The sequence below is a fragment of the Tursiops truncatus genome, chromosome 5, assembly GCF_011762595.2.
Source record: "Tursiops truncatus isolate mTurTru1 chromosome 5, mTurTru1.mat.Y, whole genome shotgun sequence".
NCBI lineage: Eukaryota > Metazoa > Chordata > Mammalia > Artiodactyla > Delphinidae > Tursiops > Tursiops truncatus.
The window spans coordinates 93,469,642-93,486,452 of record NC_047038.1 but is presented as its reverse complement, the minus strand read 5'-3'; the positions used below and the strand labels follow the sequence as shown (position 1 = coordinate 93,486,452).

The 16,811-nt window shown below is 39.7% G+C and overlaps 1 protein-coding gene across 9 annotated transcripts in view; it reads right to left on the bottom strand.

Moving 5' to 3' along the window:
* Positions 1-16,811, bottom strand: part of FRAS1 (Fraser extracellular matrix complex subunit 1) — a 465,636-nt gene that overhangs the window by 110,897 nt on the left and 337,928 nt on the right. For all 9 annotated transcript variants that reach the window (XM_033857169.2, XM_033857168.2, XM_033857167.2 and 6 more), the window contains 3 exons: positions 10,989-11,103; positions 8,851-8,988; positions 6,829-6,861 (listed from right to left, as the gene is read on the bottom strand). In XM_033857169.2, the coding sequence (XP_033713060.1) occupies positions 6,829-6,861; positions 8,851-8,988; positions 10,989-11,103 (286 nt within the window). The remainder of the gene's footprint in view (positions 1-6,828; positions 6,862-8,850; positions 8,989-10,988; positions 11,104-16,811) is intronic.

The window sequence follows — 16,811 nt, the reverse complement described above, 5'->3', positions numbered from 1 at the left end:
ATGATTCTTAACTTTGGGGAGTTTGAAGACAAAAGTACAAACTTTTCCGTAAATTTCAGTGGATTCAGGATTCTCTGAAGTCCCTGGAATCTAAGTTAAGAAGTCCCTTTATTAAATAAAAATAAATGATTGCAAAATACAATTCCATCTCTTTAATGTTTTACATTGATTTTATTTAAGTGGGGGGTGCACCTCAGGGAGTCTTCACCATCCTTACCTTACAGAAGAGGAAAGGAACGGCCCTAAAACTTAAACAGCTTTGGTCATATTGCACAGCTGTCGGTGTGACCAAGGTATATCCTTGTCTCTATAGGTAAAGCGAGGAAAGCTGTTTTCTGGTACATGTAACATTAACAACAAAATATACCATGAGGGTGAAGTGCTTTGCAAGCAAACATAGGAACTTACAATCAAAATTTAGTAATTACATGTCTAGCCCTCTCTTTAAGCAACGTTTTTGATTTCTCTGAGAAATAGTCACACTGCCTCTTTGGTCAGATGCCTCCTGCAGGCACCATTCACCCTGTGTGTTTTCCTCGCTCTGGATGGTTCTGTAGAGCATCTGTGCTTGTCTTGGGCAGTCAGGTCAGGAATATCAGTTTGCTGTCTCAGCTTAGCTGATTAACCAAATGAGCGGCTCTCCCTCATTCCATGGGTTAAAGTCAGGGCTTGGGTTTCTTGCTGCCTTAGTTTATTATGTGTCCAAGTTAAATTTTTCTCTCTCAAAACTCTGCTAAAAGAGATGGCTTCTTTCCTACCAGATTCCAAAAGTTTTTCTCTTTTTTCAAAAAAGGAACCTCTTATACCTTTCACAACAGTCAACTCAAAATGGATCATGGAACTAAATGTAAGCCGCAAAACTACAAACTCTTAGATGATAACATAGTAAAAAACCTAGATGACCCTGGGTATGGTGATACCTTTTTAGATATGACACCAAAGACACGATTCATGAAAAAAGTAATTGATAAGCTGGATTTCATTAAATTTAAAAACTTCTGCTCTGTGAAAGAAAATGTCAAGAGAATGAGAGGACAAGCCACAGTCTGGGAAAAAATATTTGCAAAAGACACATCCGATAAAGGACTCTTATCCAAAATGTACAAGGAGCTCTTAAAACTCAACAATAAGAAACAACCCAATTAGAAAACAGACTGAAAACCTTAACAAATACCTCACCAAAGAAGAAACAAATGGCAAATAAGCATATGAAAATATGCCCATCATCATATGTCAGCAAAAAATTGCAAATGAAAACAACAATAAGATCCTACTGTGCACCAATTATAATGGGCAAAATTTGGAACACTGACAACACCAAATGCTTGTAAGGACGTAGAGCAAAAGGAGCTCTCATATATTGCTAGTGGGAATGCAAAATGGTTCAGCCACTTTGCAAGACAGTTTGGCTGGTTCTTATAAAACTAGACATACTCTCACTAAACACACAATTCAGCAATTGCACTCCTTGGTATTTACCCAGAGGAGTTGAAAACTTAGGTCTACACAAAAAACCTGCACACAGATGTTTATAGCAGCTTTATTCATAATTGCCAAAACTTGGAAGCAGCCCAGCATGTCCTTTAGTAGGTGAATGGATAAACTATGGTACAGCTGGACCATGGAATATTATTCAACACTCAAAATAAATGAGCTACCAAGCTATGAAAAGAAGGAGGAATCTTAAATGCATATTACTTAGTGAAAGAAGCCAATCTGAAAAGGATACATATTGTATGAGTACAACTATATGATATTCTGAAAAGAGTAAAACTATGGAAGACAATAAAAATAGTGGTTGCCAAAGGTGGGGGTAGGTGAATAGGCAGAGCACAGAATATTTTTAGGGCAGTGAAAATATTCTGTATGATATTATAATGATGGAAATGCCATAGGGCAAAAATGCCATATCTTGGTCTAAACCCATAGTATGCACAACACAAAGAGTGAACTCTAGAGCAAACTAGACTTTGGGTGATTATGATGTGGAAGTGTAGGTTTATCCTTGGTAAAAAGTGTACCATTCTAGTGAGTGATGTTGATAATTGGAGAGGCTATGCTATGCATATGTTGGGGCAGGGGGTATGGGGAAAATGTCTGTACCTTCCTCTCACTTTTAAAAAAATATATTTATTTATTTATTTTGGCTGATGGGGTCATAGTCGTGGCATGCGGGACCTTTAGTTGTGGCATGCAGGAATCTTTTAGTTGCAGCATGTGGACTTCTTAGCTGTGGCATGCATACGGGATCTAGTTCCCCGACCAGGGATCGAACCCATGCCCCCTGCATTGGGAGCATGGAGTCCCACCCACTGGACCACCAGGGAAGTCCCCTTCCTCTCAATTTTGTTGTAAACCTAAAACTGCTCTAAAAAATTAAGTCCAAAATAATTTTTTTTTAAAAATCACTCAACAGTAAAAAAAAGAACCTCAGGCAGAAACAAGATAAATTAATTTAAGGTCGGCCCAAGGTCCATTTCCTTTACTCTGTATAATAGGTTCATGGATCATTTAACTTAAAGTCCTGGAGAAGGTTAATAGTTAACCCCTTCACCTATTCAAGCTTTCAGGTAAGTATTGAGGCTTGGAAACCAAACTGGCACACTACCATGATACTTGTTTTGCACGACCATAACACATACAGACAGACTAAATTAAATATCTCATACTCAGAGTCAGAAACTTGTATTAAAATCCTGGTTCTACTGCTTACCAGGTACGGAAACATGAGCAGATTACTGCTCTAATGACCCTTAGTTTCCTCAGCTTTCAAATGCTAAAATAAAACCTGTCCTTACAATATTGTTATTAGGATTAAATAAGACAACTTATATTGTAAATCGTTTTGTAAAATGTAAACTGCTATAGTCTGTTGTATCTTATTACTGATGTATGAACTATCTATAAGTCTGTCACTAGAAATGAGCTGATACTAGGTTCTTTTCAACAATGACAGAACACTAGAAAAAGAAATAAAAGGCAGCCAAATCAGAAAGAAAGAAAGAAAACTGTCACTATTTGCAGATAATATGATATTATATATAGAAAACCCTAAGGAGTCCACCAAAAACCAAGAGAACAAATGAATTCAGTACAGTTGCAGAATGTGAAATCAATACATAAAAATCCACTGCATTTCTATACACTAATAACAAACCAGTAGAAAGAGAAATTAAGAAAATAATCCCATTTACAATTGCATCAAAAAGAATAAAATACCTAGGGATAAATTTAACCAAGGAGGTGAAAGACCTGTACAATGAAAACTATATGACATTGATGAAAGAAACTGAAGACACAAATAAATGGAAAGATATTCCACACTCATGGATTAGAAGAATTAATATTGTCAAAACGACCATAATACCCAAAGCAATCTCCAAATTCAATGCAATCTCTATCAAAATTCCAATGGCATTTTCCACAAAAATTAGACAAACAATCCTAAAATTTGTATGGAACTACAAAAAAACCCCAAATAGCCAAGCAGTCTTGAGAAAGAAGAACAAAGCTGGAGGCATCATGAGCCCTGATTTCAAACTGTACTCCAAAGTTACAGTAATCAAAACAGTATGGTATTGACATAAAAACAGATATATAGATCAAAGGAACAGAATAGAGAGCCAATAGATATCAGGTCAATTAATTTATGAAAAATAACAAAGACTATAAAATGGGGAAAGGACAGTCTCTTCAAGACACGGTGTTAAGAAAACTGGACAGCCATATGCAATAGAAGGAAAATGAACCAGTAGCTTACACCATACACAAAAATTAACTCAAAATGGATTAAAGACTTGAACATGGGCTTCCCTGGTGGTGCAGTGGTTGACAGTCCACCTGCCGATGCAGGGGACATGGGTTTGTGCCCTGGTCTGGGAAGATCCCACATGCCATGGAGCGGCTGGGCCTGTGAGCCATGGCCGCTGAGCCTGCACATCCGGAGCCTGTGCTCTGCAACAGGACAGGCCACAACAGTGAGAGGCCCACGTATCGCAAAAAAAAAAAAAAAAAAAAAAAAAGACTTGAACATAAGACCTGAAACTATAAAACTCCTAGACGAAAACATAGGCGGTAAGCTCCTTGACACCAGCCTTGGCTTTTTGAATTTGACAACAAAAGCAAAAATAAACAAGTGGGACTACATCACACTTGCACAGCAAAGGAAACCATCAACAAAATGAAAAGGCAACCTACAGAATGGGAGAAAATATTTGTAAATCATGTATCTGATGAGGGGTTAATATCCAAAAAAAAAAATATATATATATATATATGAAGAACTCATACAACTCAATAGCATAAAAACCCACAATCTGATTTTTAAAATGGGCAGAAAATCTGAAACAACATTTTTCAAAAAAGATACACAGATGGCCAACATGTTCATGAAAAGTTTCTCACTCACTAATCATCAGGGAAACGCAAATCAAAACCACAATGAGATATCACCTCACACCCCTTAGAATGGCTATCATCAAAAAGACAAAAGATAACAAGTGTTATGAGGGCATGGGGAAAAGGGAACCTTTTTATACTGTTGCTGGGAATGCAAATTGGTGCGGCCACTACAGAAAATAGTATTAAGTCTCCTAAAAAAATTAAAACTAGAACTGCCACATGATGTGGTAATTCCACTTCTGGGTGTGTATCCAAAGGAAATAAAATCAGTATCTCGAAGAGATACATGCACTGCCATGTTTATTGCAGCACTATTCACAACACTCAAGATGTGGAAACAACCTAAATGTCCACTGGTGGATGAATGGATAAATAAAACATGGGAATATAATGTATAGCATGGTGACTATAGTTAATAATACTGTATTCCATATTGGAAAATTGCTAAGAGAGTAGATTTTTAAAGTTCTGATCACAAGAAAAAAAATTTGTAACTATACATGGTGACAGATGTTAACTAGACTTATTGTGGTGATCATTTTGCAATATATACAAATATCAACTTATTATGTTGTACAACTGAAAATAATACAATGTTATGTGTCAATTATACCGCAATAAAAAAAATAAAAAAACAGTGACACAACCCTAAAATTTACTATTAATTCAAGTGTGACTTTTTAACCCTCAAAGAAGAAAAGAATATCTGAGAGATTGAGGGACATGACTTTATCCCTACTAAGATTTATCCCTACATGAAATATAATAGGACATATGGATGGTTGATTCTAATGGAATAGTCAATCCGAACTAAACAGCTGTTTAAGGATTTATGGTCATCCATCCTCACTCTAGACCTAAGTTAAGAAAGTTTGTCTCTACTTTGCATCAGCATAGATGCCAGGTCTGATTCTGCTTTTGCTTACTGGCACTCAGCTTCTACTGTACTTGAACTAAAACTAGGATGCTGAGGTCTATACACAGCTACCACAACTCACTGTCTGGGTCAGAACACTTCCAAAGAAGGCTGTTTCATCTACATTGAAAACTTGTTGTTTAGTGTAGCCACCATCATTAACGATCTTAGCTAAATCATCTGGATAACTTGCTGCAGCTTCTGCGCCAGCACTTACTGCTTCACCTTGCACTTTTATGTTAAGAAGATGGCTTCTTTCCTTAAACCGCATGAACCAACCTCTGCTAGCTTCAAACTTTTCTTCTGCAGCTTCCTCATTTCTCTCAGCCTTCATAGGATTGAATAGAGTTAGGGCCTTGCTTTGGATTAGGCTTTGGCTTAAGGGAATACTGTGGCTGGTTTGATCTTCTCTCGGGACCACTAAAACTTTCTTCCTATCAGCAATAAGGCTGTTATGCTTTCTTATCATTTGTGTGTACACTGGAGGAGCACTTTTAATTTCCTTCAAGAACTTTTCCTTTGCATTCACAGCTTGGCTGTTGGGCACAAGAGACCTAGCTTTTGGCCCATTCTGGCTTTTGACATGCCTCCCTCACTAAGCTTAATCATTCCTAGTTTTTGATTTAAAGTGAGAGATGTGTGACTTTTCCTTCACTTGAAAACTTAGAGGTCATTGTAGGGTTATTAATTCGCTTAATTTCAATATTGTTGTGTCTCAGGGAATATGGAGGCCTGAGGAGAGGGAAAGAAACAGAGGAATGGCCAGTTGGTGGAAGAGTCAGAACACACACAACTTTTATTAGGCTTACTGTCTTATACGGGTGTGGTTCCTGGGGCCCCAAAGCAATTACAATATTAACATCAAAGATCACTGCTCACAGATCACTGCAACAAATATATTAATAATGAAAAATTTTGAAATATTGCAAAAATTACCAAAATGTGACACAGAGACAGGAAGTAAGCAAATGCTTCTGGAAAAATGGCACTGATAGACTCCTTTACACAGTGTTGCCACAAACCTTCAACTTGTAAAAAATGCAGTATCTATGAACCACAACGAAGTAAAGTGCAATAAAACGAGGTAAGCCTGTATGTGCCTCTGTTTTGGGAGCTTTACACATATGTAATTATTATTTATTATCCTCATTGATGGATAAGGCATTCAGGTACAGAGACGTTAAGAAACTATTCCACAGTAGGCTGAACCCCAGGCAGACTGGATCCAAAGTCTAAGATCTTAATCATTATTACCTCTTTTTAATAGATATTAGGACAAGTTGAAACTGGGCTTAAAGAACACTAATCTTTGGTATCCTTAGTGGATTATAATTATGTTTTCTATGAATACAAAGTTAAGCTATTACTATTTTAACTAGCCATGTGATTATTTTAGAAGAAACTTATGTAACTTTTAAGTTGTTCTTAGAAAATAGCTAAAAGTAATGATGAAGACAGCAAAAAGAAGGAAAAATTCCATCTTCTAATAAAATTGAGATTAAAATTTTCACCTGTGAAGTGGAATTTCACTGAGTCTGGGAGACCTGAAAGAACAGAAGACAGAAAATCAGTATACTAAACATTTTGGGGCCAGAAATAGATCGGAAAGGTACAAACTATAGGGCAGAGGTTAGAAAAGTAAAGGACATTTTAACCTAAATTATTATGACTTAAGGAAAGATCACCAGGTTGTTTGCTAACGTTATGTTGACTTTAATGGTGCCAACGCTAATTTTAAGTAACAAAAAGAACCACAGAGTGGAATAATTTTATATCACATCAGTTAGAATGATTTATAACACATTTATTCAGATCCCATTTTACCAGTACATAAAATCCTACAAATCGGTGAATGTGGGTGATGTCGTATATCACTGACAAGGCTTTCTGGTGGGTCAATTCCATTGTAGAATACAGTGATGCCTGGGACACTGATTTACACACTATAACAGTGTAAGAGATTTATCTCGTGGCATTTATCCCGTAGATTATACAGGATAGGAGTCTGCTCTCTCTAAAAAGGCTCTAGGAACACAGGCGAGCATAGTGGATTCGGAAATAACCTCAACCAGGGCTGACATGTTTTCTTTCCCTCTAAGCCCAGGATGACCTGAGTTTCTTGTAAAGTAGGTCTTGTAAAGTTGGGGTTAGAGGACCGTGAACATTTTCACTGGTTATGAGTTATCCAGTTAGTAAACACTGGGGATACTCTTAGAGAAGAGGTCTATCCCAGCACTTAGGGATTTTCAATCTAATTGAGGAGTTCATTATTTTCTAGACAATTGCATCTATAATGGCATATTAAATAATGGCAAATATTACTTTAAATGTTTGCCATACTTGAAAACAGAACTCTAAAATTATTCAACCCGTGTTCAACTCACCATAAGAAATCACCAACTGTTCTGTATGATTAAAGCTACTGTATGATTAAAGCTACTATATAAAAATAATACTCTATATTAATCGTGTTATGTGACACATACATCTTAAAGATCATAAAGAAACAGGCTTCAAGAGTTTTAGACTCATTCCAAAGCACAGAAATATTTAGGGGTAGGGACTTAAAACTCAGCAGCTTTGAATACTGGGTCAAGGGGAGACTAATGGGTGGCAAGGATTAAGGCTATCCTGGCTTAGTGGAAGGGCACACACTTGCTTGAATTAGAAATGTAGTTATTCTTTTGCTCAATCTTCTCTTCTTTAAAAAAGGTGTCTTTGTCAAACCCTGGTTTTAATCCCAAAGGTCGCCTACATGGGACCTTCCATGAAGTATGGCAGGATCCTTCTCACTAGATTCCCCTCATCCACACGCCCATCTGTCCTGGCTTCGTCCTCAAATCACTCCCATCACTGCAGTCAAAGAGATCCTTATGAAAAGGCATCCTCCTATAACTTAAAACCTCCACCAGGTCCTTATTGTTCTTGGGATAAGGCTCCCAATCCCTGCAGTCTCACAGTGGCCTTAAGGTCTGCCCTCTATCTCTCCCTGCAGGTCCATCCCCACTCTGTTCAACCCTCCACATTCCAGACACAATGACTTTTTTCAGTGCCTAGAACATCACATTCTCTCCCTCCCAGGGCCTCTGCACAGGGGCATGTGCCCTTCCTTCAGGAATGTTCTCCCAATGATCCCGACACACACACTTAGCCTAGTTAGCTTCTACCCACCCCTCTTCTGTCAATATCTCCCTGGGGCAGCCTCCAGTGGACCCTCAGTCTAGGTCAGTCTTGCTACATCCAATTCCACCACTGAACATTCTTCCTTCTTTTTAGAGCTCTTATCTCAGCCTGCAAGTAAACATTCATTACTGGGATTATTGATCAAATTCTGTCTCTATACCTAGGATCCCCAAACTCGCCAGGATTCCTGCCTCTTTTTGCTCACCACTAGATCTCCAAGGCCCATTCGGGCCTTGCCATACAGGAGGCACAAAATAAGGCTTTATTAAAAGTATGCCCTGAAGAACCACAAGGAGTGGTTGTAGAATATAGTGCCTTGGGTGCCTCAAAATAGAGAAAAAAAGCATTACCAGCAAAGGAGAAGGCCATGATCTCCTGGAGGTGGGGGGCTGCAGTGGGGGGACGGTACATAATGTTGCCCTGGTTAATGTCTTCCTGGGTGAAATACCGGATGGGAGAGTGAGGCTGGTCCCTGTGTTCGATGATGCCTAGGAGGAAGAGAGACGGCATGAGCAATCAACAGTAATTCTGACGGCTGACTGAATGATCAGAGCCATAAAGCTGCCTTTCCCACTGGCGGAAGTCTTTTATCCTTCAGGAACAATTGCTCTCAGCTTGTTCTTGGTATACTATTCTTCAGTTATTCAAGAAAAGGGCAAATCTGAAACCCAGATACCCTTGACTAGGCCTCATTGACCATAAACAATAGTAAGATGCAAACTACTGCCCCCTAATGTAGCTTAGACCTGGGAATTCTGAAGTCATAGACACTGTACCATAATTATGAGATTCTCTCAATTGAGTTTAAGTTCAAAGGTCAACGTCGCTACAAAAATGGCACAGGCCGGTCTCCTGGTGAGGCTGTTAAGATTTTTTTCAATCTACCCTCCTTCCTTCAGAAAATCCTTAGTCTCTGTGATGACCTTTGGCAATAGTAACATGGATCTTGATTGTTCTAAGATCTGGATTTGCAATTATCACTAAGTTATAAATGCTTTAGGGGTGGCAGATTTGCCTGTCATTTCTAAATTCTGCAGGTACAGAACTGATGCTATGATCATCTTTCACGTCCTACTTACTCTTTAAAAGGAGGACACTAATTCAGCTTCTGAGGGACTGACAGACCTACAGTCATTCAGGTTGCTGGTCTGAAAGAACATCTCCACCCTAGCAACGTAGGGAGGACGACTCTAGCTATGGCTTAGCAGATGAAAAAAGAAGATGGAGGACTTTTAGTCTTTTAATCTCTTTGGACTTTATCAAAAGGGAAATGAAATTTAATTTCTCCTTGGGAGAAATTGATAACGTGAAAGGCTCATAGCTAAGGCAGTGGTTGGTCTTGGGAGAGCAGCCTCAGAGACAGGAGCAGAAGTGTCTTCGTAGAAGCTGATCTCCTCGCTGTAAGGCACACACACATCTCTCTGGAAACAGGCTTGGTAGCTGAGCCCAAAGTTAAGGGATCTGAAGGCTGGGGACTGATGGCCAGGGCCCACCTCTCCTCTAATTGTAGTTCCACATTTCCATGCTCCTGTATGAGAGCACAGAACTGTGTGCTGACACATGTTTGTCACGATGGGAATTCCAGAGTTGTGAAGCATTTGACATGACAGATACTAAATGGTCTTCTGGGTCAGTATCTCCTTAAGGAGAATACTTGCACATTCTCACAATTAGGAAGTTTCCTTCCCCTTCATTTGGGTGACCGGTAATACTACTGTAAACGTAATTGGTTTTTTGAAGCTCATAGGGTATTAATATGTAGGAGCACTATGTAAACTTCTAGAAGTCATAAACAGCATTTATTACCTTGGTTAAAAAAAAAGAGGAGGAGGGGCTTCCCTGGTGGCGCAGTGGTTGAAAGTCCGCCTGCTGATGCGGGGGACACCGGTTCGTGCCCCGGTCCGGGAAGATCCCACATGCCGCGGAGCGGCCGGGCCCGTGAGCCATGACTGCTGAGCCTGCGCGTCTGGAGCCTGTGCTCCGCAACGGGAAAGGCCACAGCAGTGAGAGGCCCGCGTAACGCAAAAAAAAAAAAAAAAAAAAAAAAGAGGAGGAGAGCCTTATCCATGCGGGGGAGAAACTGAGTATGTGTGGCTCAGCCCCCATTGGGCTCTCTGGCAGAGCTCCTTGTCCTTAGCGCATGCTCATTCTGGTCCACTCGCCTATCAGAACCTCACCAGGGCAGGCCCTGTCCCTACAGGCAGTGCGTGGGAGGGGAACTCATCCAGTGATGAAGTTATGTGCACACTGTGTTCTCCAGTACAGCTCTGTCAGTACCAAAGCTGACACATTCATCTCCATCTGTCCGGCCACAGTGTCTCCCTCTCAACTGGTTCTCAACTCAGAGGACAGGAACAGAGGTGATGAATAATTGTTACTCCTTAAATCCTCAACGAGTAGAAGCAGACAGAATTCCAGAGCTTCTAAGGCTGGTCAACAAGTAGAAGACAACAGCACCACTCAAAACATCATTTACTGCACGCCTTACCTTGACTGGGATGCAAAGGTAGAGTGATATTATATATTATCTTTCCACTCGGTCTCTCAGAGTTTACAAAGGAGAGAGAATGAGGCTGAATCACAGTCAGGCCGTCCTCCCGAGCCTACACAAAGTTTAAGAGAGAAGAAGAGAAAACAGTGTGACGAAAACAAAAGCCAGAGGCAAAAACAAACCTCATTAAAAAAAAAAAAAATCAACTTACTCTGTTAGTCACATTTAGCAAAATTTTCTCTGAGAGTTCAAAGGGAGGATCTGGTCTCCTTGCAGATTCGTCCTGGCTGATTCGCCCTTCTCTCCCCTGCCCTTGGCCCCCTGGGTTTATGTTGGCGCATGCTGTGGGTGCCCCAATATGATCACTGCTCCCTAGTTGGAACTCACAGTGGTACATGTTTGGAAATGAGCCATCACAGCTGGCTATTCTACTATTCACAGCTGGATCCCTACAGCTCTGCTCCTCTCATTTAACGGCCTAAGATTATATCTGGTGAGCATTTCTCCCAACCCCCCAGCTTACTAGTGGGAACTGTGATGCATTCTTTTCTTTTTTTAACTTTGATGGTTTCAAATGGCTAAAGATGAACTCACCTCAAATGCCAAAGAGGCTCACCATTTGAATTCAGAGATTTAAGAATTGTGTGTTTATTACAGCTTATAACAATAGTCAATATTTCTCTTCGTCTCCATTGTACTATTCCAAAGAACTAGATACTGCTTTTTTGCTTCTAGCTTTCAGGACCCAATGAACGAGTCAAGTGAAATTAATCTGAAGGCCAATGTGTGTGTAGCTTTCACAATCCATTCACCTGTGTGTGTTCACAACCCATTAACAGTGGACAACATTGGAAAAAAAGGAGAGATTCAGAATTCCATGACCAGACCTAACAGAGATTTGGGGACAGCAGCAACAACACAGAGTGGGGAGGAGAAAATGGAAAAGGAGTGTGAGCACGGGCCCCTTGCCTGGGTCACACATGCCGATAATAAGACAGAACAAAAATATCTGCTCATCGCAGACTCTTCCGAACTGACCCTTGAAGAGTTAGCGTTTGACATGCTCTCCTGCTCTTTCAAGCTCTGCTGCTTTCAGAAGGAATTTCCCATTTAGGGAAGGATTGAGTAGGGCTCAGTAATTCTCATGGAGGAGGGCGTGGTGTTCTTCCTTTTACCAATGAAAAGATTGAACATTGCAGTTGCTTGTAACTGTCCCCAAGGCATACTCGTCCTGGGAGAGGCAGCATTTGCAGGTTAGGACAACCCCTTATTTCAGGTCATTGCTCAGGTCTGGAATGTAAGGAGCAAGGAAAATCAGAATTGCAAATAGCAGCTGGTCTCTCACCCTAAAATAAAACAGGTTAGGACAACAAAAGAAAAATATACGCCCTATGTAAGGTGTTTACAGCCCATGCATGTGTGCATACATCTATAAATGTGTACACGTGTGGGCACAGGTACACGGACAAAAAGTGCAGGGTGAGTACATTGTTCAGTACCGCTTGCCACCTTTTAATCTCAAAACCATCAGGATATCTGAAAATTCTCAAAGTATTATGGGATATTTTCGAAAATTTAGATGTCCCTAAAACAATAAAGTGGTAAGAAAAAAGAATTATCATGGACCTAGGACGACAGAAAAGGGAAATGTGTTCTAGCCAAGAAAACAGATGTTTTATTACAGAACTTGTTGATACTATTTTTTTACTAATAGAAAGAGACACTAAGCAGAAAAGGCGAGGACTTGATTATCTGAAGAAAGCAATATTGAGGTTGAGCTATATCAAAGTATAATCAGTTTTAATATTGGCTATTTGAAGTGTTCAATATTTATCAATCAAACAGTAAGAAATGAGAGACTAAAGTTAATGGAAATCATTATAGAAGACACTTTTTTTTTATTAAACTATCTGTCAACAAAGGAAGATTATAGAATAATGGTTTCCGTAATACCCATATTACCTCTGAATACATCCAGAATCCAACCACTTCTCCCCATGACATTACTACCATCCTGCTGGGAGCCACATTCTCTCACCTGGATTACCACAACGGCCTCCCAGCTGCTCTCTTGCCCTCCCCCAACAGTCTATTTCAGCACAGCAGCCAGCATGATGCCTTTAAAAAGGACATCGGACCTCTACTCAACACCCTGCAATAGCTCTCCATGTTACTCAGAATCAAAAGTCCCTACGATGGCCTGTGAGGCGGACATGGTCCGGAATCTGCTCCACCCCCATCCGCCCACTTAGCACATCTGTGAATTCATGCAGATTCCTCTGGCTTCCACTTACTTTGATCCAGCCATACTGCCTTCCTTGCTGTTCCTTGAATATCTAGGCATGCTCCTACCTTGATACCTCTAAATGAATGGTTCCCTGGGCCTGGAATGCTCTTTCCACAGGTATCTGTACAACTATCTCTCTTACCTTCTGCAAGTCTTTCTTTAAATGTCATTGTCTTAAGGTAACCCACCCTGACCACCTTATTTAAAGTTACAACCTAGGTCTCCCCTGCTACACTTCCAATCTTCTTGGCCCTGATCTACTTTTTGTTTTATCATAATACTTCTCACTAACATGCTATATGTGAGTTGCTTATTTATTTTGTTTATAACTTATTGTCTATTCCCCTCCCCCAAGAGAATGTAAACTCCATGAGAACATGAAGTTTTGTTTGTTCATGGACACCAAGCACCGAGCACACGGCACATGGAAGTGCTCGATAAAAATTTGTTGAATGAATGAAAAAATATTATTATGAAAAAAATTAAGCTAGTAATAAAAATACTTTAAAAAACAACTTCATCGATAATTTTTTAAGAATATTTTTTCATCATATTTCAATGTCATCTAAAGAATTAGAGAGGCAAACATTTGAACACTTAAGATACAGCAAAGTGTGCATGACTAACATCTTTAAACTTCCAGGTCAGAATTTATAAATGACATTATCATTTCACCCTCCATTAAAAGAAAAAAAAGAATTTCCCATGTTGACTGTCATTCTACCAAAGCAGCAAAGCCCATGGCGGGCCTGAGAAATCACACACCCATGAATGATGAGTTGAGATAAGTAAAATGAAGGTCCTACCGTCTTCTCACATGATTTAGTTAGGACAACAAAATTCATTCATATATTCATGTATTCAACACATTTAATTAATTCATATATTCATGTACTAAATTTTTAGTAAGAACCTACTATGTGCAAGGTGCCAGGCAAAAAGCTGTAGAAGATACAAGATGAATCAGATATAGACCTTTTCCTCAAGGAATTTCACTTTTCAGTGGGAGAAACTCATAAATAGCTCTAAGGTAGAAAATGCTAAGTAGTGTGAAAGGCTCAGATAAAGCACAACAGTAATTCCAAGGATAACAAAACATTTCCAGAGACTGCAGATAATAATTATACTAGTATCTGAAATGTCTCAAGAGAAAACATAGACACAGACACCCATAAGCCATAAAACAAATACAGCAGGCCCGGGCTTGAGTCCATATCACAAAAAGATCAGCTGTTCTAACTGGATCCCTGCTAGCCTCAATAAGAATGGTTTTAAGAGAACTCTTGCTACAGCAATCACTCTGGAAGCAAATGAAACCAGGAAAGAAAGGCCTTTTCCTCAAGTGGTGACCTTGGGCAACCCAACCCTGAGGACCGCAATCACTTAGAAAAGGAAATAATCAATCTTCTTTCACATTAAGAGATAACAGAATCTATCTCCCCTTTAAGAGAGGACTTGGGAATATGATATTCAAAGTGTGTGTGTGTGTGTGTGTGTGTACCCATATAATTAATTTGTTTGAATTCGAAGGTCATACAAGAAGATATTATTAGCCATGTGAAAGTAGGCCTGAAAATATTCACTTAGGCAACAAATATTTACTAAGCAACTATTTTATATAAGGCATTGTGCTAGATGCTGAGGAAGATACCAAGGTTAATAAATCGAAGATTTTGCCCTAAGTCAAATAGTGGATGATTACTTGGAGAACTGGGAGTTGATGTGAATCTGTTAACTTACTTGAAGAATCTGACACTATCTATGCTGCGATACGCACGTCTTCAGATCCCCTTGCTCAAATTTGATATATATTCTAAATGTACACATCTCACACATGTTTATATATATATGATATATGTGTATACATATCTTATATATATATGCATGCATATAATTCTGATGAGCACTACAGACCAAACCATAAGATCACATTTAAAGGATCTTAGGTTTGATGAATAACAGAATTACAGAAATGTCACAGAACAAATTTTCATTTAGGCACGTATTTGATTATATTGCTTCTCATTCTGTGCAATCTTCCTGGGGAATCTCAGTGATTTCTGAGGATTTAACCACTACCAGCCATTAATGATTCTCAAAGGTTTATCACTCACCTTGAATAGCTACTGATCTTCTTCTACCTGCCCTTAATACGCATGCCCTTTACAAGCACATCCCAGACTGAGTGCATCATGCCTTCCACCCCTCCCCCTCCCCCTCAAGTCCTCATACATTCCCCATCTCAATGAATGGCATCTCTGTATGCTCAGAAAATGGGGTGCTTCGCCCTCTCCCATATCTAATTGAGCACTGTCTCTAAATATCTCTAATCTCCTAACTTTTGTTTTTACCACCTTAACCACTTTTAAGTGTACAGTACAGTAGTGTTAACTAGATGCACATTGTTCTACAACAGATTTCCAGATTTTTTTCTCTTGCAACACTGAAACGCTATTGAATAACAATTCCTCTTTTCTCTCTCCACACCCCACCCATTCCCCACAGGGGCAACCACCGTTCTACTTTCTGTTTGTAAGAGTTTGACTAGCTCATATAAGTGGAATCCTGCATTATCTGTCTTTTTGTGATTGGCTTATTTCATTTAGGACAATATCCTTAAGGTTCATTCATACTGTAGCATATGACAGGATTTCCTTTTTTTAAAGGTCGTATGATATTCGGTGGCTGTATATACCACATTTTCTTTATCCACTTGTCTGTCAAAGGACATTTAGGTTGCTTCCATCTCTTGGCTGTTGTGAATAATGCTGCAATGAATATGAGTGTACGAGTATCTCTTCAAGATCTCACCAACTCTTAATCCTTATTGCCACTGCATGACCTTCATGCCACCAACCTTTCTTGTTCTAGGTGACTTCAGTAGCCTATTTCTTGGCCTCCTTGCTCCCTGTCTGGCCCCATCTGGGGTGTTCTCTACCCTGCAGCCAAAATGACCTTCTCAAATTGAGAATCTAAGCATGCCACCTCTCTGCTGTATCCTACTTGCCCTAACAGCCTTTCTGGACGAAATGGAATCTCCTTCATCTTATCTTAAGGTCCTCCGTGATCTCTCATTTCTTCTTCCTTCTTCACCTAAAGATTTATGCTCCAGCCAACTGAACTCTCCGTCATTCCTCAAACATGTTATGTTCTCCTGTGTCTCCATCTTCTTTTCAAATGCTGCTCCTCTGCCTGGAATGAACTTCCTATTTCTAGTCTAGATAAGAGGGTCTGCAAGTGTAGTGAGCAGAGCAGTAGCAACAGTATCACCTGGGAATCTGTTAGAAACTCAAATTATCAGCCCTATACCAGACCTACTGAATTGGAAAACTCTGGGGTGGGCTCCAGCAATCTGTGAATTAACAAGCCCTATAGGTGATCCTAATGCAGGCTGAAGTTTGAGACCCTGATTTAGAGATAATATTCACTTCAACCAGCTTGGTTCACCTTCTACAGGACGCCTTCCTTGACCTCTCCTATGCCTTGCTGGACTAGGTGCCCTGCTATCTGCTTCCATGCCATGTCTCTGTCAT